This window comes from Dermochelys coriacea, chromosome 13 (genome assembly GCF_009764565.3).
Source record: "Dermochelys coriacea isolate rDerCor1 chromosome 13, rDerCor1.pri.v4, whole genome shotgun sequence".
In the NCBI taxonomy this organism is placed as follows: domain Eukaryota; kingdom Metazoa; phylum Chordata; order Testudines; family Dermochelyidae; genus Dermochelys; species Dermochelys coriacea.
The window spans coordinates 28524280-28544532 of NC_050080.1; the positions used below are offsets into that span (position 1 = coordinate 28524280).

The 20253-nt window shown below is 48.5% G+C and overlaps 1 protein-coding gene across 3 annotated transcripts in view; it reads right to left on the reverse strand.

Moving 5' to 3' along the window:
• Positions 1-1019: 1019 nt before the first annotated feature.
• ZNF341 (zinc finger protein 341) overlaps positions 1020-20253 on the reverse strand; it is a 30847-nt gene continuing 11613 nt past the window's right edge. The window contains exons 4-16 of one of the 3 annotated variants that reach the window (XR_006275374.1): positions 16796-16948; positions 15766-16005; positions 14428-14623; positions 14052-14136; positions 12976-13166; positions 12077-12270; positions 9994-10202; positions 8845-8941; positions 6533-6665; positions 4981-5092; positions 3693-3907; positions 3550-3620; positions 2027-2069 (exon numbers count right to left, since the gene is read on the reverse strand). Coding sequence is in view for 2 of the 3 variants with exons in the window: in XM_038370328.1 (XP_038226256.1) it covers positions 1558-2069; positions 3550-3620; positions 4981-5092; positions 6533-6665; positions 8845-8941; positions 9994-10202; positions 12077-12270; positions 12976-13166; positions 14052-14136; positions 14428-14623; positions 15766-16005; positions 16796-16948 (2193 nt within the window). In the remaining variant the exon portion in view is untranslated. Of the gene's footprint in view, positions 2070-3549; positions 3908-4980; positions 5093-6532; positions 6666-8844; positions 8942-9993; positions 10203-12076; positions 12271-12975; positions 13167-14051; positions 14137-14427; positions 14624-15765; positions 16006-16795; positions 16949-20253 lie in introns of those variants that run through there. The other 2 variants (XM_038370328.1, XM_043495800.1) reach the window with 2 other exon arrangements.

Here is a 20253-nt window from a genome sequence, read left to right on the forward strand (position 1 = left end):
ACCACATCTCCACTTCCCTTACAAGGTCCTAGCAGGAAGAGGAAGATTTCTGGGCTCATTCATTCACCATGTGTTCCACGGCCCCTACTTTCCTCTCATTTTGGATAGATGTTTTCCTCCAACAACCACTTGACTTTTTGCAGAGGGTAGGGGTTTGGGGGAGAAATATATTTGCCAAGTCAGGATTATTCCAGTCACATGCAGGGGGGTGAGGAAGAAGGGGAGTGGGGAAGGAACCACTGTTCATGCAGTCAATGACCAAGTGCTGGACTGAAGGCTGAATCACAGTAACACAAGGCACTGAGATGACACACCTGCTCCAGGGTTTCACTGGCTGCCACACTTAGTTTCCAACAAGCTGCCCATGACTTGGAGCTGATTGTGGAGTTGGCCAGTCTGATAACAGCAGCAAATCTTGCAATTCTAATAGCTAGCAATGATGCTGGAACAATTTGTACAGTGGAGGTCCTGAGAACCATTGAACCAAACTGTAAACTCTGTATATGATGGAAACCACTTCAAGTCACAGGGTGCAGCAGCACCCCCAGCATCCCTAGTTCCAGCACCTCTGAGGGAAAGCGTGGAGAAGCACTGGGTAGCATGTAGACCAGCAGACTGGGAGTCAGGCAATCTGGCTTCAAGCCCTAGTTCTGCACTTCCTGTGTCAGCTGGGATAGTTCACTTACCTGCCATGCTGTGATTCTCCGCTGGACAATGGGAGGAATATTTAGCTGTTGTGAAGATTAACTCATTTGTGTCTAAGGCATTTTGAGATCCTTGGCTAAAGAGTGACATAGAAGAGCTAAAATACAGTGACCATCCTGAAGAGAACTTCAAACAGAAGAGAAAAACACACATGTACATGCACTCAGGCACACAACTGTGGGCTCAATGCCGCAGCTGCTGGCCATCCCCTGACTTCATGCAGAGCAGCTGGAGAATCAGGGCCATCGTGTTTGTACACACCCAGTACAGATAATACAGCCTTTCTGCTAACACACACACACAGATGAGAGAGATACTGGCAGTATCTATTAGGGTATTTATGAACAATGTTCCCAAAGGATATCAGGATGCACTTGCTTCCAGAGGAAGGATCATGTATTTGCACTTGGACATGCCGCTCCCCATATATAGGCATATATATACGGATACATATCCCCATATATACGGATTTTACAATAAAAACATAAATGGGGCAGATGGTGATTTGCAAAGCTTTCTGCTCATGGTCTTTACCATTCTTCCCACCCTGATTCAGGGCTCCTCATCACCCCACCCCCACATTGACAAGTGCTGAACGGGGACAAGAAAATGTAACCATTCCTCTCCAGACCTGCTGGCCATCACTGGCTTCTATGGAGTCATGTACCCTGGTAGATGGAGATGAAAGTCATTGTCTCCCCTACCCATCTCCATCCCTAAGAGTTTTGGTCTCTGTATCACTGTGATCCAGACACTTCAGCCCATCTCACCATGAGTCTGGCAACCCCAGCAGTGGGTGAAGAAAATGCGGATCCCCTACCACACACCAAGCACACTCAGGTCACAGTTTTATCAGTCCGTAGTCTGAATGTAAACGGGGACAGCCAGCATGGCACATGGCATGTCTGTGCCAGTCTGCAACTCTGCCAGGGCAAGACTGGACGCGATGCTGCTGGGCTGGCCAGGGACTACAAGGTCCGAATCTGCAGCTGCCGACCCACCAACCACAATGGACAGCACTGCATCTGATTCCCGAAATTGTTCTTTGTTGGGGCTACTCTCCCGGGGGTTCTCCCCCTCTGCACTGTCTTTCAGCTCTGCCAGGGCCAGCTGGCCGGCAAGAGGAAGGCCCACCTTCCGCCGAGCTCCCCGCTTCTTCTGGGCCTTCCTGATCTGAAGCTCTTTGTCCTTGGGTGAATTCAGCCGGCACTTGTGGTCCTTCATATACTTCTGGCGTGTGAAGCCCTTGCTGCAAGTGGGGCAGCGGTACTTGTAGTTTCCAGTGTGTGAGCGCTGATGTTCCACCATGTGGGCCCGTCGACTGAAGGACTTGTTACAGTACTGGCATTTGTGGATCTTCATTCCTAAGCCAAGCACAATACGAGAAAGAGCTTAGTTACAGAACCCTCCTTACTGGGTGGATGGACCCATTAATTGCACTGCAATGGGGCTCAATAGTTGTGTCTATTCTTCAAAGCAGAGTAATTTTTTAACTACTGCTTGGCAAAAACAAGACAAAAATCCCCACCCAAAGCTCCCCAAAATACTTTTATTTGGTGCTTTTACTGCTTAAAACAATCACCCCCTCCCGCAAAGAGATCAGATTTTTTCATTTTCTATTTTTAAAAAAATGCACATAAGCAGAGAATGTGTATGGCAGGTTGGAGCCTGAAGTGATCTGGAACCCTAATTTCAGGGTTTATCATAAGGACAGCATTGCTCCTGCCCCTAAAGGGAGTTGAGCAACATACCATGAAAGCAATTTCACAAGAGCATAGTCAAAAGTGAAACACATGCTCTTAAACTTAAGATTTTTCTGGTTTAGGAACCGTAAAGAAAATGAACTGATTTTCTGAAACTCCTTAATTTCATTGGAGGAACAAACTGATGCCCTCCATCAATTGCATCTTCAGTGCATACTCCATCCAGCTGCTCTGTTCAGGGCTCTGGACATGACAGAGACAAGAGAGGGAGAGATCTACGGTTGTGCTACTTGTCAGGCAAGAACTGCGGAGCTCCCTAGGAGCTTGTTTCTAGGGGTCTGGCAGTGGATGTGGAATTCAGACAAACGCTCATCTGAATCCCAAGAGATTACTTTTGACATGGGGACATTATTGGGTATGGGGCAGAAAGAGCATTCTGTGTATTAATATGCAAATAAGAACACCTAATATCCTGACTCTGCTTCAGAATTCCTATATCCCAAGCTGGCCACATTGTTTATTATTTGTATAGCCTCAAATGTGCATGGATCTTAGACACAGCTGCAAACGGAACGTGGGCTCTTCCAGTAGGCCTGCAGGAGCAGAGGTAGAAATCCCAAAGCCAGGGGTTGCTTGCAGAACCAGTGAGTGACACTATTAGTTTTACTGCATGGGAAACTCCTTATATTAGACTGCGGAAAATCTCCCGCAGGAAGTGGTGGTGGATGTCTCATCACTCAAGTCATAGCTGGACAAAGCAGGAGAGTATCCTTCAGGGAAGAATCCTGCATTGTCGGGGAATGGAGCGGACTGATTTCATAAGGGATTTGGCATCTCTTGCTTCTATGGATTCTAGGACAATGTATTTAGTGGGTGGAAACAATGTAGACTAGTGTTATCCAGAACAGTGCCGAGAAGGGTAAGAGTCCTACTATTCACTGCTATAAAGGGTACTAGTAATCCACTCACTTGACAGTTCGTACGCATCTTACCCCTACTACTGCTCTGGTTGAAAAATAAAGCCAGGAGATATGCACACTGGCCTCCTGCCTAAGAGGCTCTCTAAGCACTTAGGTTGAATTCAAGCAGCATTTTCATTCACAGCTATGGGCAGCAGGGGGAGAGCTACAGTCCCACTTACCGGAATGGGAGAGTATATGAGCTTTCAACTTGTCTGGCCTGTTGAACTCTTTATTACAGCCTGTGTGGCTTCTGTAAGAATAAAAATCCCAGTAACCAGCTTGAATTGGGTTGGGGGTGGTAAGGACAGAAAGAGATACATACATTAGCTTTCAGACACGATCCCTCACCACCCATGTGCCGCGGAGAGCTCAGGGTGTATCCACTGGATGTTACAACAGGGGCCCCACAATTTCAGCCTCCCGACTGCGGTATAAGATGAGTGCTGCAATGTGGATGCACATGGCTTCCATTGGAAAGTCACGCGGTGCCTGTCATGGGTCCCCTCACAGAGAGGTATTAACAGGGCTTCAAAGCAGCTGCAGGCAGAAGCAGAGGCAAAAGTGTTGCAAACTGATTGGGATGGGAGAGGAGTGGGGAGAAGCCAAGTGAATTGAGGCCTCTGAAGAAAGACCATGTTATGCCAGGGGCCTCTCTCTTGTATCTGGTATCTGAAACATGCACCTCCCAGCACCAATGGGTAAGGGCCTATGGCTGGAGTTCTGGCCCCAGCATTACCAAGGCTCTGAAGCCATCTTACTCCACATTAACTGGGAGATAAGAGACTGCACACAGAGATTCAGCCTGTCATAGTAACTGATGTCTTCTCAATTACCCTTCAGGGTAGGGGACTCCTCCAGCCCAAGCAGTGAGGGCAACCATTTCCCACATTCCAAGCCAGACGCCCCCCCACCCCTGGGGACCACGGACAGTTATTGAGAGGCTCCACATTTTTTAAACAGAAGATGCATTCAGTGGACACAGTGCCAGTGAAAGGCACCAGACTGTGCCCCAAGATCTCTATCCATGCAGAGAGCAAGGGGCATCTTTCCCACCCTGTCCTGCCAACACGATGTAACCCTGAGTGGGACGGGCATATCTCGGTCAATGTTTTAAAGACATTTTGAAGTGGAACTAAGAAACCTTCCCAAGTGCCTCATGCATTAGGCAACACTGCCTTTGAGGGCGGAGCGCATGGTATTTATACACATTCAGGCAACCCCTCGATAATATATAGCACTTTTAAGTGCTCTACCAGTGTGATGTGATAAAACCTCACAACCTCGTCAGGAGGCAGTAGGATCAGCCCCATCTTACACAGGGAGAAAATGAGGCAGAGATGAAGGGACTGCGGCAAGCAAGTAGTAGGAACTGGGGTTAGAACCTGCTGGTTCCCAGCTCCCTGCTCAAAATTGCTAGAGCATGGAGCCTTCCCAAGAAGCAGTGGGTTGTTTGGTGCCACACAATATGGGCTATCCACACACTCTGAGAGCCTATAACAGCCCTTTCATTGTGCAGACTGAGGGAGACCTTCCTTCCCAAAGCCCAGTGGGATCTCAGGAACAATAAAGCCAGCTCTGCTCCTGGCTGCCAGGGGTCACTTGGTACATACGAGAAGGGACATTTGTACTTCTTGAAAGGCTCATGGATCAGCATGTGTCGCTTCAGTTTATCTTTCCGGTTGAAGGCTGCGTCGCACACAGAGCACTTAAAGGGCTTTTCACCTGCGCAGGACAGAGACACACTGTCAGGGACATACAGGCTGCACTGGGCCTCAGGGCTTATCATTGTTCTAATAACCCTTTAGTCCCTCCACTTGGGCAGCAGCGTCAGTCTCCACCTTCCTGCTCTGTGATGTCCCCTGCTTTCCCTGCAAGCTGGGTCACCCACTTCAGCACAGAGACTTGATAGCCATGCTGTGCGAAGGCCTCTCCTCTAGTTACATCTAGCCCAGAGCTGTAGGAGCAGAAGGATTCCCTGCTGGTTATGGAGCCAAGTGTATTTCCTCACCCCTTGGGCTGACAAGTGTGCTCAGCCCCAGAGGAGGGGATTGCAGGAGATCACCTCTGGCCAGTCCCTAGCATGTTAACAGCAGGTTCCAGGGAGATAGCTGTGTGGAAAGCCCAAAGGTGATGAAGCAACAACACTCAGGGTAGGGGCCACAGGAGACTATGACAAATCTCCACTTCCCTCCCCAAACAGCATGTCCCTTTGCCACTTTCTGAAGACAGCACAGCTTTTCTAGCCTGTCAGTGTCACTTGCTCCCCATGCTGTGACAGGGCAGGAAGAAGAATCACAGGAAAGCATCATCTTCCAGCCCAATAAAAACAGAGGTAAGACTCCAGAGGTGAATCACCTCCAGCCCGCCCTCGTGAAGCACTGTGCCTCAGAGAGAGAACCCCCCACACTCCATCAGGCCCAAGCGCCTTTGGGTTTGCTCGGATTCAAAGCAGGACAGGAAGGCCCGAATCGTGAGTACAGAAAGAAGTGACTCCTTCCCACTCCAACACCTATCTCTGTAGTTCAGTGGTTCTCCAACTTTTGTATTGGTGACCCCATCCCACAGCAAGCCTCTGATTGTGACCCCTCCACCTCCACCCCCACCCCTTATAAATTAAAAACACTTTTTTATATTTAACATTATTATAAATGATGGCAGTGAAGTGGAGTTTGGGGTGGAGGCTGAGAGCTCGCGACCCCCCACATAATAACCTCTGAGGGGTCACGACCCCCAATTTGAGAACCCCTGCTGTAGTTCCTCCCTGAAAGCCCCGTCAGCAATGCTCCCGCTGGCCAATGGGTGGATGGCTACACCTCCCATTGAGTGCTCCTCCTCCAGGGCGCTGCTAGCACCAGCAAGCCTGAGAAGGGAGGAGGCTGGCTGTGTGCTGCACTCCTATAGCCCAGCTGGTGCTGATGTGAGATCGCCAAGCTGGATCAACAGCTAATCCTGTCTCAGCAGCACGGTATTACTCTGAAAAGCAGTCAGCACCAAAGGTTGTGTAATACACTACTTACTCTGGCTAGCCTGGAACGGAATCAAAAGAGCACTGAATACTGATCCTCACTAAATACCATCCAGACAGCTCTGCCCCTTGGGGGGTTCCCCAGAGAGAGAAAGGAGGCCCGACGCAGCGGAGAGGATACACGAGGAAGCACGTACCTGAGTGTATGTGGGCGTGCAGCTTGAGGTAGTGCTCCCGGCGGAAGAACTTCTTACAGATCTGGCATTTGAATTTGCCCCCTCCTCCATGTGTGGGGAGGTGCCGTCGCAGGTACCTCTCACAGGGGAACACCTGTGAGCACAGAAAAAGAGGGGACTGTAACAGGATGGTATGCCCGTCAGACCCAGGGACCCAGACAGCCCTGTTCTTCAGCACAGCCCCATTAAGAATGCGTTGGGGCTGGTAGTTTGTCAGGGGTCAGATATTGGGGTTTGCTGAAGATTGTCAGTGCCACCAATCAATGGTGCCCTGAAGAAAAGGCCTGACCAGACTGGGCATAGCATTAGTCCCTCCTGGGCTGCGGGACCAGCCCAGCAGCTCTCACAGACTCAAAGCCTGCTCCCCATACGGGGCTGGAGCACTCTCTGAGGGAGCACGTGCCAGGGGTGAGGGATTTTCACCTAGATAAAACCCAAGGGGAGGCCTGCAGAACTCCACGAGGGAAACACAAATACAGTTTTAAAACAGCTTCAGATCTAAAGCGGTGCAGGCTGCAACCCCTGGAAACAGCTTTTATAACAAGAAAGGGAATATTTGAGAAGCATCCACTCTGCCCACTTTCTGGGGGTAGTACTGAGACCAACTGTGGCAGGGGCCCGTTGCACTTCGTACTAACAGTATTGTGCATCCCCCGATCATCTTCCATCACAGGGTTCCAAAGTGCTTGTCCATTAACGGGTGACATTTGCCATGCCGACATTATTAACAGTTCATTTCACACACGGGAAAACTAAAACACACCAATCCAATGATTTGCTGACGACAATGCCACCAGTCCGCACAAGGGCTAGGCAGAGAACCCAGCACTGCTAGCTCCCAGTGCTGCATGCTCACCACTACGCTACACTCCCTCCACACAGAAGCAATCTTAGTAACTCACAAACTCAGAAGCAAAAAAAAGTTGCCCAGCTAAAGGGCTTTCCAATGGCAGGAGTCACAGGCTGCTGTCCCTGTGTGTTGGGAAGTCCCCCAAGGATCAATGGGAGAGGGGGAATGGACTGCCTTACATGCAGATGTTAAAAGCAGCAAGCTAACCCTAACATGGCCACAGCCTTGCACAGAGAGCACCTGTCTCTTTCAGGGACAAAGGACGACACATAAAGAAAGATGGGTTACTAACCATGGCGGGTGTGCGTTTCCCCTTCCCGAGCTACCTCAGTACAAAGTGGTCATTCCTCTGAGATTGTTCCTGCCCCCACTGCAGGATTTTCACCTCCTTAGCTATAAACAGAGGAGCAAGGGTCCATATTTTAGTCTAGATTTTCAAACAAAGTGTATTAGAATTCAACGCCCACAATGATGCCCCTCAACCCCCCGGGGGGGGGATGCGATCGGAGCGTCCCCAGCCAAAGGCTGCCTGGGCATCCAGCTCCAGTCATGCTATCAGGACAAGCTTGCCCTTTCCAAGGACACACAGCATTCATCCAAAAGAGGAGAGGACAACAGCGGGAGGGGCCCATAGAGGGTTATTTGGATGGGAGACAAGCGATGGGTTAGCAAGGCTGGGGCTCTACATTCTTCTTCCTGTAGGCAGGATGTGCCTAGTGGTTGAAGGAGGGAACAGGCTAATGGTCACCGTTGGGGCTGAAGAAGCCAAGAAACCACGGAAAGCACACTAAAGCCGGCCTCGTTCCTCTAGCCATCCCTGACTCTGGGAGGCGAGGCAGGCCAGCATAACATCCAGCATTCCTGTACCGTAAAAGGGTCAGATCCTGTCAGGTGCTGAGTGTCCTCCGCTGTCAATAGAGTATCTGGGGCTCGGGGCACTCAACCCCTTGCAGGATTGGGGCTCACTATAACGCAGGGTTGAGGTTTCAGAGTAGCAGCCGTGTTAGTCTGAATTCGCAAAAAGAAAAGGAGTATTTGTGGCACCTTAGATACTAACAAATTTATTTGAGCATAAGCTGAGCTGTAGCTCATGAAAGCTTACGCTCAAATAAATTTGTTAGTCTCTAAGGTGCCACAAATACTCCTTTTCTTTTTGCAGGGTTGAGGGGATGGCAGGAAATTGGAGAAAAGTTTATTGATCAGTGAATGGGGTGCAGCAGAAAAGCTGGCACTGTGGGGAGGAATGGACTCTGCTCTAGAGAGACAAGGGGGCTAGGACACTCCCCCCTCTCTTGAGAAGTCCTAGAGGACCTGCCAGTCTGTACTGAGGTAGAAAGGGAGAGGAAAGGGAGACGAATTCCCCATCCCTCTCAGAAACCCAAACATCTCTCCAGGGTCATCTCGTGCAAAAAACCCCACCCACCTTCTGGCAATGAGGGCAGGGGAAGTTGTGCGTTGCCGTCTGCAGATGGTGCTCCAGCGCTTCTGGGGTGGAGTATTTATTGACACACTTGACACACCTGAATGAGGAGAGACAGAAGAGAGCATGTGAGCAAGGACCAGCCATGGCAGCCATATCATACCCTCTCTCTGCAGACAGTTATCCACCCTGTACATTCTCTATTCAGTTTTCCCAATGTTTGGTTAAAAACAGGAACAGAACACAAAGTGTTTGGAGAGCAGAAATAACCCCCTCCCCCATCCTAACCCCATGAGTTTGCAAACCCAGATTTCCACTTCAAGGCTTCTGCTAATTTAAGAATCCTTCCCCTACCCCATTACAAGAAATACAGAATGGAGGTGCAAGGGGAAAAATCAAACCTAAACAGAGCCAAGCCCTCAGAGAAAATCACTCTTCTCTTAACTCATGCAAGATGAACCCCAGCCTCTCTACAGGTGCAAGGACAACTAGAAATTACAAGCCTTTCTAAGGAGCAGCAGTCACATAATATAACGGTATATAATCCAGACAAGGCTCCCAGATGCATTCCAAAAAGTCACTGTACTCCTCAATCTACTTGCAATCTTCCCATCAGCATTTCCATAGGACTGTAAGTGCTGTTCACAGAACACAAAGCAAGGCACAAGAGTCTCACTTGCTCCCTCCATCAACCAATCTATCAGCTTTCCAGGTCAACAAAGCTCGCTATGCTTTAAAAAGAGAATGAGACTGTTGTGGAACGGCCACGTTTGCCTGGACACAGCTCCCACGCCCACTGCACTGGTACATAAGTGACATCTTTTCCTGTAGATGTTGATTGTGATTAATTCACCCGGGTAGCCCACTCACTCTCCATATGTAAATACAGTGAACACCAACAGCCACATTTGTACCCGTGGCACCTAAGCCCTCAGACTCACATTCTGTGCACAAAGTGTTTGGCCACAGTCGCCAGGCAGCTATGCACCACGTGAGCCCAATATAATCCCAGCAGCTGAAAACAAGGTCCCACATGCTTCCCCTCGTGTCCTTTCAGCACTTGGTCTGAGCGCCCACGCACTCAGCCTGAAGCGCGAGGCTGTCACTCTCTCCTACTGCGCCTGGTAACCACTGTTCGAATTGCTACCGTACTTGTACACGGCCACGTCCTTCTTGGGACTGTGCTGGGGCAGCAGGCTGTGGGAGTACTGGTGGACGCTCAGTTCATACAGGGAGGGGAAGTCCTTGTTGCACAGGTGGCAGCGATAGCTCAGCTCCTCCTGGTGGTTTTTGATGTGCTCAAGAAAGGACTCCAGCTTCTGGAATGTCTGAGCGCAGCTTTTCACCACGCACTTGTACACCTGGAGGAAGAGGTAGGGGTTTATGGGAGGAAGGGAGAGCTACTAGAATGATGCACATTGGCGATAAAAACAATGCGATTCCCCTGCCAACAGATGTGGTGTACTCAAGCGTGAGGGCGTAAACTCAGACTCAGGACTCCTGTATGCTCTTGCAGGCTCTGATACTGTCTCCTTCAGCAAGTCATTGAGTGGGCAATTTTCCAAAGCATCTAAGTGATTTAGGAGCCCAACTTTCACTGAAAGCCACTAGGAACCATGCTCCTAAATCACCAAAGTTCTTTTGCAAATCCCACCTTTAACCTCAACTTTCTCCATGTGTAAAAGGGGGATGGTGATATTTATCTACTCACTGGGAGTTTAATTAAATCACTGTGAGATCCATGAATTAAAGATACAGGGGGAGATTCCAAAGCCTCAAACAGCAGTCAGGTGCCTAATTCTCACTGACTTTCATTGGCCGTTAGGTGCCCTACCTCCCTCCATGCCTTTGAAAATCTCCTCCACACTATACACTGTCAAATTATTATTGCTACTAATTTTCTCCTCTCTTGCTGGACCCGTGGACTTTCCCCTACTTTGGATAGCACTAAATTAGCCTGGCTGTGTTTATGAACAAAAGCAGCAATTTCAGTCCCCAGAGTGTCTCATCATGCCACAGCTGCTGTTTATGCACTATCAGTTATGGGAGCAGCACTGCAAAAGTGGCACCCATTCACTAACCCCCACCTGGTGCCAGCAGCAGGAGCACACGCCATTGTTAAATGTGTTAACTGCCTTCTGTCCAGAAGTTCTTGGAGATGGTGGCAGAAGATTTTAAATAAAACAGCTCTGCAACATAATGGTCACAGTCACATACTACCAGTGTTACTATGGGTCAAATCTGAGATTTAAAGAAATTGACAGCACCTACCAGCAAGTAGTGCAAGAGTGAAAGTTAATTTCACTCTTCCCCAGAGGTAACTCATGGGGTTGGTGCTCCAGCCAGACTGTGCCCACGCAGCAGGAAAACCAGCCATCTCCAAGCCCAGTTAGCCCAAACACACTAGAGCTGTTCAGTAACACACACACACTGAATGCCAGCTGGTAGCCAAATGCTGGGGAGCTCTTCCCTGATAGCATCTTCTCCCAACGGGCAGCCAAGACTCTGGGAACATGCAGCCTCAACATTACCATCGCTGAGGCTAATGGGGACCCACGAGCAAGGCAGCAGCCCCAGCAGGTAAATCCAAACGCCCTCCCTCCCACTGAGCTGGGCTAAGTCCACCTCTTTTTATGATCAGTTCTATTGTTGTGGCATTCAGAGTCCCCCGTCAGGATCGAGGCCCCTGCATGCTGGGCGTTGTAAACACCAAAAGCTGCAGTCTTTGCCTAAGACACACAGCAAATGAGTGGGACAGGCCAGAAGAGGGAGGATAAGAGTAACAGAAATGAGATCACATGATTCCATAGGCAACTAGTCCACAACTTAATGGTTGCTGACCATTTTCAAGTGTTCTGGATTTGGTTTTTCCAGCTCTCCCTGGCTGCCAACTAGCCCACCCCTTGGCCGATTTCTTCCAAGCAACACAGCAGGGCTGGAGCTCTGCTTGAAGCTGCTCTTTTCCAATCCAGACCCACAAAAGAAGAGCCAAGAAGCACAATGCAGCACTGCAGCAGCCGGTTTTATGATGTGAATGCACTTGATTATAACAGAGCTACGAGCACTCTATAAAGACAGGCCTCTCCTTGTGCTGGGGAGAACCTGCCACGTTCATTCCACGTCTACCTGATCCTCACTGATAATTAGACCAAGGCCACTTGGAGCCAAACTAACGTCTCAGTCTGATTACCGATGCGGGCCCCACAAACACGAGTGCTCACAATGTGTCACCCACCTGCTCATTCTTGTGCTGCGTCATGTGCGATTTGAGCTGGAAGTAGGTGTTAAACTTGCTGGGGCAGAACTGGCACTGGTAAGAGCTATCAATCAGGACAACCTGCTTGGCTTCCAGTTTGCTAACCTCACTCTCTTCTGCGGGGGCCATGGCCTGAGGCTGCTGGGGAGAGTTCCTAGAGGCCTGGCTTAAGCCTGGAGGAACGGGCAGAGGCACAGAGAGAAGACAAATTGAAGCATTCCTGAGGTCAGTTTTTGAACAGCTTTGAAAATTGACTAAGGCCCCAGCCCTCCATTGCCATGTGACACTTATGATGATCTAAGGCCATATTCACTCCTCCATCAAGATTTGCTCAGTGCAGGAGACAAGAGGCATCAGCTAGCCAGTTACGCATCCCTGATTCACTAGCTGCCTAGCTTCAGTGTACATTAGAGCAGCCCCTACACTTCTGTAACTTATGCCATCTGGTTATGGCCCTATAGGAGCACATACCCATTGAGAACTAGCAGAGCTGAGTCATGCTCTGCCCCACCCTCCATGCCAGTGTTCGGAGGAGGTTGGTGTAAACATTGGCTACACCACTGGATGCCAGCTGGGAGCTCCTCCACACCAAGAGAGTTCTGGACTGGCCTGTTAGACGAGACTTCACCACCCTGAGCAGTGCAGAACGGCAAGCCAGAGCACACAGGGTTGCATTAGCCCACATGTCTGATCTGTGCATTAGTCTAATAGATGCTGCTAAATGCTCGGTCTCCAGATGGTGGCAGCACTGGCATTAACTCCAGAGGAAGCTAACATGAAGGATACATGGGTTGGAGGAGCTTTGGGAATGAGGAGTGTTCAGAGATCCTGGGAGTGTCGCTCTGCTTCCTAGTAGGCAATTTCCAAGGGTAGCACACCTGGGTTCTCCTCGTCCTCCTGCTGGTTGGGGTTCAGTGCCATAACCTGCACCGTGATGGAGTTGCGGGAGATAGTGCACCCGAGCCCCGGCGGCCACACCTTATGGGTCTGCATGTGCTTCTTCACATTGGACTTCTGCGCAAAGGCTCGGCCGCACACGATGCACTGGAATGGCTTCTCACCTGTGTGGCTGCAGGGCAGACCGCAGCACATCAGTGAAGATGCATGACAGGAGATGGTGGTCTGTAAGCATGGATCACAGGGGACAGCTGTCCCAGGAGTGAACTGAGAACCATGCTGCTTGGCAGATTAGTCCCTGGGCATCCCCAGCAAAGGGCTGGGAACCTGATCAACTGGCGTCAATGGATTTTGTGGGTGGAGCAGGAAAAACAGGCCTTACATACAGAACACAGAGTTACAGCCCAGGAGTAGTCTGGGGGTGGGGAGGACCTCTGCAATGAAGTCGGAACACTTATCATCATGTTTTTCTGCACTGCCCCAATAAGCCACTTGACCATCATTGCTTGGCTTAGAATAAAACCCCTTTCTTCTGCTCCAGCGTCAGGGGATCCCTTCTTTTCCCCCCACTCTGCTTCCAGACTAGGAAGAGGGGAACCCTGTCCTCTTCTCTCTCTCTCTTCCCCCCACCCCAAATTACAGGGAGGGAGATCTTTCTGCTCTCTCTTCCTGTTCCAGGCCCAGAAGCCACTTCTGATGCTTGGTGTTCAACATGTGAGGGGCCCCAGGATGGGCTTGGAGTTTAAATGACTCCTGCTAGCTGCCCATCAAGCTTTTAAACCTTTGCTCAGGGGCTGAGACTAGAGCTTTTATCCTTCCACTTCAGGCATCGCTCTGGATTTTCAATCCCAAGGGGCAGCTCTGGAGGTGAAGGTGGTTGGGCATTCAGGGAACAGGAACCGTGGACGTTCTCATCAGCTAGTGAGCAAAGAGGACTCCAAAACCAGCTCATACTCAAAAAGTAAAAGATGCAATTACAGCTCACGCCTCCTGTGCAATCAACAGCCCACCCCACTCGGCCATCCCTGCCACATCTGGGTTAGCATCTCACTGTTACCTTCTGATGTGCTGCTGCAAGTCAAAGTTCTTGGTGAAGGCCTTGTCACAATAAGTGCACTTCAGTTTGGGGGACTTAGGTTTCCCTGAAATAGAAAGAGTGCATAATGGGAATTAGCTACCCCAATTCAATTGCATTCAGGACCAAAGAACATTTGATTGGATATGACTGGCCACAACACAAGAGTTTATCCCATGGGGCAATAATAGGTGCCAATTCTACTTTTTGTATAGGATTTTTTGTATAGCATAGCAAGAATACACTGTGTTGTACATTTGCTAACAGAGTCTCAAGAGCTTCCAGTCTAAAAGCGCAATGCAATGGAGACATGATGGTCTATGGGGTTAGAGCAGGAGCTGGCCATAAGGCGACATACCTTCTTGCAGCCCACTGTCATTTTTGGAACGCCTATTTTTGGAGGTCGAGGTGGAATCAAAACTGGCTACGTTTCCTCCAGATGCATTGGTCAAAGAAGCAGCAATATTAGTGTTTTTGGATTTGAAGCCCTGCTTCCCTGGGCTGTACACAGGAGGGGAGGGATACACAGGACTTTCCACACACTGGCTTGGCACCTGGAATAATGCAATCACCAGTGAAAATAGGTTTGCTAAATCCGTGGAGAAGTTGCCATACTAAATCATTAGTCTGTCTAGTCCAGGGTCCTGCCTAACTGGATCAAACCAGTAATCTGTTTCTCTAACCAAAGGGAGGCTAAACCAATGCACAAAGGGCAGCTCTCAGACTGACCTTGCCAAGTATTCAGGAGTTATTAGCAAGACTTGGACACCAAAGTATAAACTCTCAAAACAAAGAGCTAGCTAGTCCTGATTAGCCCTTGCAACTGCCTTTCTGCTCTCCAGAGCTGATCACCCTCAGCCTGGTCTGGATTCAAATCTGTGACCCTGAAGGTGGAAAGCTCAAGCTCCTGTTACCAACCCCATGAAGATTTCTGAAGGAAGTTCTTCTGTGCAGATTCCAGTTAAACAAACTGACAATATTATTGGGAAGGCGAAGGATTTAGTTAGCAAAGCAGACCGAGTCATCAATCTTGAGTAACTCAGTTTGAGGCCCTTTCTGAAAAGGCCTCTGGAGAAGTTTGGCATGTTATCTCCTACCGCATACTCCCCAGTCCCATTTCAAGGTCTCAAGTAACATGGCTGCCACCACTTTCCCTGGGAGACTATTTAACTGCCTGAGGAATCTCACTGTCAAGGTATTTTTTCTGATATTCAGACTAATCTTTCCTGTGCTAAGTTTCGGCCCACTACTCCTAGCTCAATCCCTTTGCAAAGTCTCTGCCTTCCCAGCAGATACCCTTTCCAATACTCGCAGGCAGTTATAGGAAATCCCCCCCTTAAACACATCTACATGTGTTCAGCTCTTTTAATCTCTCCTCATAAGTCAATCCCTCCAGTCCCTTAATCGTTCTCGTGTTCTCCCAATTCCCTTCAGCTTGTTGACATCTTTCTGATCACGACTTTCCCGCAGAGGAAATACTCATTGACTACAAGACAACCTAACACATCTTTCCCTGATGAATTTTATGATAAATTGCCTTTCTAATCCAGCTGACTCATGAGCAGCATCTTCTCCCCAACTTGTGAAATGAGCTTGCAGGAGCCTTAAGTGTCGCGTATTGGTCAGAAGGTAGAGCGGCATCTGAGGGATGACCCATGGCCACGCTCTCAATACGAGGCCAGGGACATGGCTTTACCTCTATGGGCGGATAGGGCTGCATCCCCAGCGTCTGTATTTCCACTGTGCCGTTTCCTGCCAGAGGAGCAGGTGTGCTGTACACTTCCACCACCCGGCTGCCGCCAGTGCTAGGCTGTCCCGGTGCTCCCAGGGTCTGAGCGGGAGGAGGTGGGGGCTGAGGTGGGGGAGGAGGTGGGGGTGGCGGTGGAGGTGGGGGCTGGGAAAGGTACCCAGCTCCAGTGTGCATACTCAAGCTGCTCTGAAAACCGGAACAAGAGACAGACAGAGAAGACATTGAAAATGCAGCACAGGTCTGGAGTTGCAGAAGCCTCACTCATGACATCATTCATAATTCACTGTCAGATCAGCAGACAAAGCCAACTGTGGGCAAAATGCCCTTTTTAACACAGATGTGGGCACCTTACTGAATACAGTCTTTAGTTTCTAAGGAAGGAATGAGCAATCCAACAACCACCTATATACCGTGCAGGGGTCAGATTGAGAGGGTATGCAGCAGCTCAGTGTACTGCCACTTTTCCCTGTTGATGGTCATCTTGTGCTCTAGAATCCAAGCATTTGCTTCATTTTCTTTGTAGTCCTTCTGGGTTCAAGGAAACCCCTCAGAATGCGAAGAGGGTAATCAGTGCAGGGACACCTGCCCAAGTCTGCAGACAGCATTAAACAACATCTCCGAGGGAGGTGTCCCACTGATCTCCCTGGTCGTTACATGGATGGTCCCTGATTATTACATGGTAACATGCACATTATTTCATGGGGGATCATAGCACTCAAGAAAGAAGCAGGGATGACTGTATTATGAAGAGTGGCACAATCTGCTGTGAGAGGCAGTGTGAGTGAGCAGATCTTGGCATAGGCCCATCACTTGTTGTTTTCCAACCTGACCTCTGCTGTTGTTTTTGAGAAGATGCCCAGGCACCAACATCAAAGCAGCTCTCTGAATTGTGCAGGTGGCGCTGCTAGCCAGAACTCTTGGCCGCATCTGCTATTCAGCCAGGGACTCAGTCTGTTTGAAAACGCACTCCCCTTACCTGCACGGAGGGCTGCACCGTGGGCATTGGTTGGTCCAGGGATGTAAAAGCGGACATGGCTGACATCAGTACCTCGTCACTGACTAAGATATTCCCCTGCACAAGCGTCTGGATCAGCGGAGATGGAGGAACTGTGATGTATGTGGAAATTTGCTGAAAGAATGGGAAAAAGAGTGGTGGGGCTCAACATTAGAACAAGAGAAATAATCTCTGAAATGCCCAGGAAAGGAACAAGGATGTGCTCTTTACTAAACCGATGAGTCTCTGCTACCTCCAGCTCTCCTCAGTCGACTGGCCACACTAGAGATCTACTGGTTGCTACTGTTTGTCTCTTCACCTATGGGTCTATTCTGCCATCGGGAACCACACTGGCACTGTTCAGAAAAACGAGAGCTAGACCTTCTAACACTCTAGTTCAAAAGGAATTATTCTGGGGGCAGTTCTCTGGCCTGTGCTATACAGGAGATCAGACTAGATGATCACAGTGGTATCTTCAGGCCTCAGAATCTATGAACGACTCAATCCTGGGAGACCTAATGGCTCAGCGGATTGGAGATGGGATAGGGAGTTGGCTATGGGTTTACAGTTCAAACCATGATGGTTATTAAAGGTGACCTGAGGAACAAATTGCATTAAGACCTTCAGCGGAATGTTGACTAACCAGGTGACATGGTGAATTCAGAAAAGCCAGGGTCTAGATGGCCAGGAAGACTGTACTTCCTTCTCACTCCTAGAGGTGGTCCCACCAGGTCACAATTGAGGTACATTGCGGGCGACAGCATGGGGGAAGATTTTGCTCACACTGTCCCTGTTCTGTGGTTATGGTGAGAACTGATGCCTCCAGAGCCGGCAGCACCTTTCCCCAGCACTAGATTCACTTTAAGGGTGGAAAAAAACACATTTTTTTTATTACTGGAGAATTCATCTTTTTGGTTGATTTGAGGAGCAGAAAGTATGCCGTGTGTATGAGGGGATACAGGAGCACTGTGGCAGAAGAACAGCTGCATGGATTCAATTCCGGTGAAAGGTAGGTTTGGGGTAGAGAGAAGATGTTTGTTTTTTTTAATTCCAGCAATTTTTGTTTTTTTAATTCTCCCCACACATGGCACACTGGGATATATGGAGTCGTGCGTGGAGACCGGGCGCTGAAGGAACCAGGAGGCAGATCCAGAGATAAGGATGCCACATCCAACACCCTCTCTCTATGTACGGGAGCTAGATGCAGCTAAAGGGTGGGAGTGAGGCCCACCCCCACCCCCACATATGGAAAGCAGCAGCCAGTCGTGTAGGAAGCAGCAGGCCAGACAGACCCACAATACTAGCACCCCGAGCTAGAACTACAGTCCTACAACAAAAGGAATCCTAGAAAAAGTGGAAACATGGATGAATGGCTAATGAAGAGAACAAAAGAATAGCACAAGCATGTGGGGAAAAAAATCAGAAAGGCTAAGGCACAAGGGACATGAAAGGAATAAAAAGACGTATATTATATATATATTCTTTAAATATATTGGGAGCAAGAGAAAGATGAAGGAAAGTGTAAGTCCTTTACTTATGCGGAAGGAGAGCTAAACTGTTGAGGTCAAGAAGGCTGAGGTTTTTAATGCCTATTTTGCTTGTCTTCATTAAAAAGGTTAATGGTGACCAGATACACAATTAATAATAAAAACAAGGGAGAAGGAATAAAAGCCAAAATAGGGAAAGAACAGTTTAAAGAATATTTAGATAAGTTACATGTATTCAAGTCAGCAGGGCCTGAATAAATTCATTATAGGGTACTTAAGAAACTATCTGAAGCAATCTCAGAACCATTAACAATATTCTTTGAGAACTCTGGGAGGATGGGTGAGGTCCCAGAGGTCTGTAAAAGGACAAACATAGTAGCTATCTTTAAAAAGGAACAAAGAGGACCCGGGAAATTATAGACCAGTCAACCTAACTTCAATATCAGGAAAGATACTGGAATAAATGATTAAACAATCAGTTTGTAGGCACCTAGAGGATAACTGGGTTATAAGAAATAGCCAGCATGGAGTCGTCAAGAACAAATCATACCAACCAATGTAATTCCCTTCTTTGACAGGGTTACCGGCCTAGTGGATAGGAGGGAAGCAGCAGACGTGATATATCTTAATTTTAGTAAGGCTTTTGACAAGCTCCACATGACATTCACATAAGCAAACCAGGGAAATGTGATCTAGATGAATTTACTATAGGGTAGGTGCAAAACTGGCTGAAAGAGCAGTTATCAATGGTTTGCTGTCAAACTGGGAGAACATATCTGGTGGGGTCCCCACTGGGGTCAGTCTTGGGTCCAGTACTATTCAATATTTTCATTAATGACTTGGACATTGGAGTGGAGAGTATGCTTATAAAATTTGTGGATGACACCCAGGTGGGAGGGGTTGCAAGAACTTTGGAGGACAGGATGAGAATTCAAAAGGAGTTGGATAAATCAGAGAATTGGTCTGAAATCAGTAAGATGAAATTAAATAAAGATACATGCAAAGTACTACATTTAGGAAGGAAAAATCAAATACACAGTTACAATATGGGGAGTAACTGACTTGGTGGTCATAATGCTGAAAAGGGTCTGGAGGTTATGGTGGATCACACATTCAATATGAGTCAACAATGTGATAAAGTTGCTAAAAAGGCGAATATTCTGGGGTATGTAAGGCTCGGGAGGTAACTGTCTGGCTCTACTTGGCTCTGGTGAGACCTCAGCTGGAGTACTGTGTCCAATTCTAGGTGCCATACTTTAGGAAAGATGTGGACAAATTGGAGAGAGTCCAGAGGAGAGCACAAGACCCATAAAAGGTTTAGAAAACCTGACCTATGAGGAAAGGTTAAAAAAATTGGGCATTTTTAGTCTTGAGAAAAGAAGACAGAGGGGGGGACTTGGAGGGTTGGACTAGATGACCTCCTGAGGTCCCTTCCAACCCTGATATTCTATGACTTGATAACAGTCCTCAAATATCTTAAAGGCTGATATAAATAGGACTGTGCTCAATTGTTCTCCAAGTGCACTGAAGGTAGAACAAGAAGTAATAGGCTTAATCTGCAGCAAGGGAGCTTTAGGCTAGATAATAGGAACAACAGTCTAACTAGAAGGGCAGTTAAGCTCTGGAATAGGCTTCAGAAGGAGGTTGTGAAATCCCCATTGTTGGAGGTTTTTAAGAACAGGTGGGACAAACACCTGTCAGGGATCTTCTAGGTTTACTTGGTCCAGCCTTAGTGCAGGGGGCTGCACTTGGTGACCTCTCAAGGACCCTTACAGCCCTACCTTTCTGTGATTCTATAACAAAAGATTAAACTCTTTATTGACCGCTGTTCAAGAGCAGTGACAAATCTGTTCTGAAGGAAAGACCATAGTAAAGGGATTATATGGACTTTTTGAATAGATTCCAAGAGATAAGAACAAGGTGGGTCGAACCCGGCCTCCCTAGGGTGATATC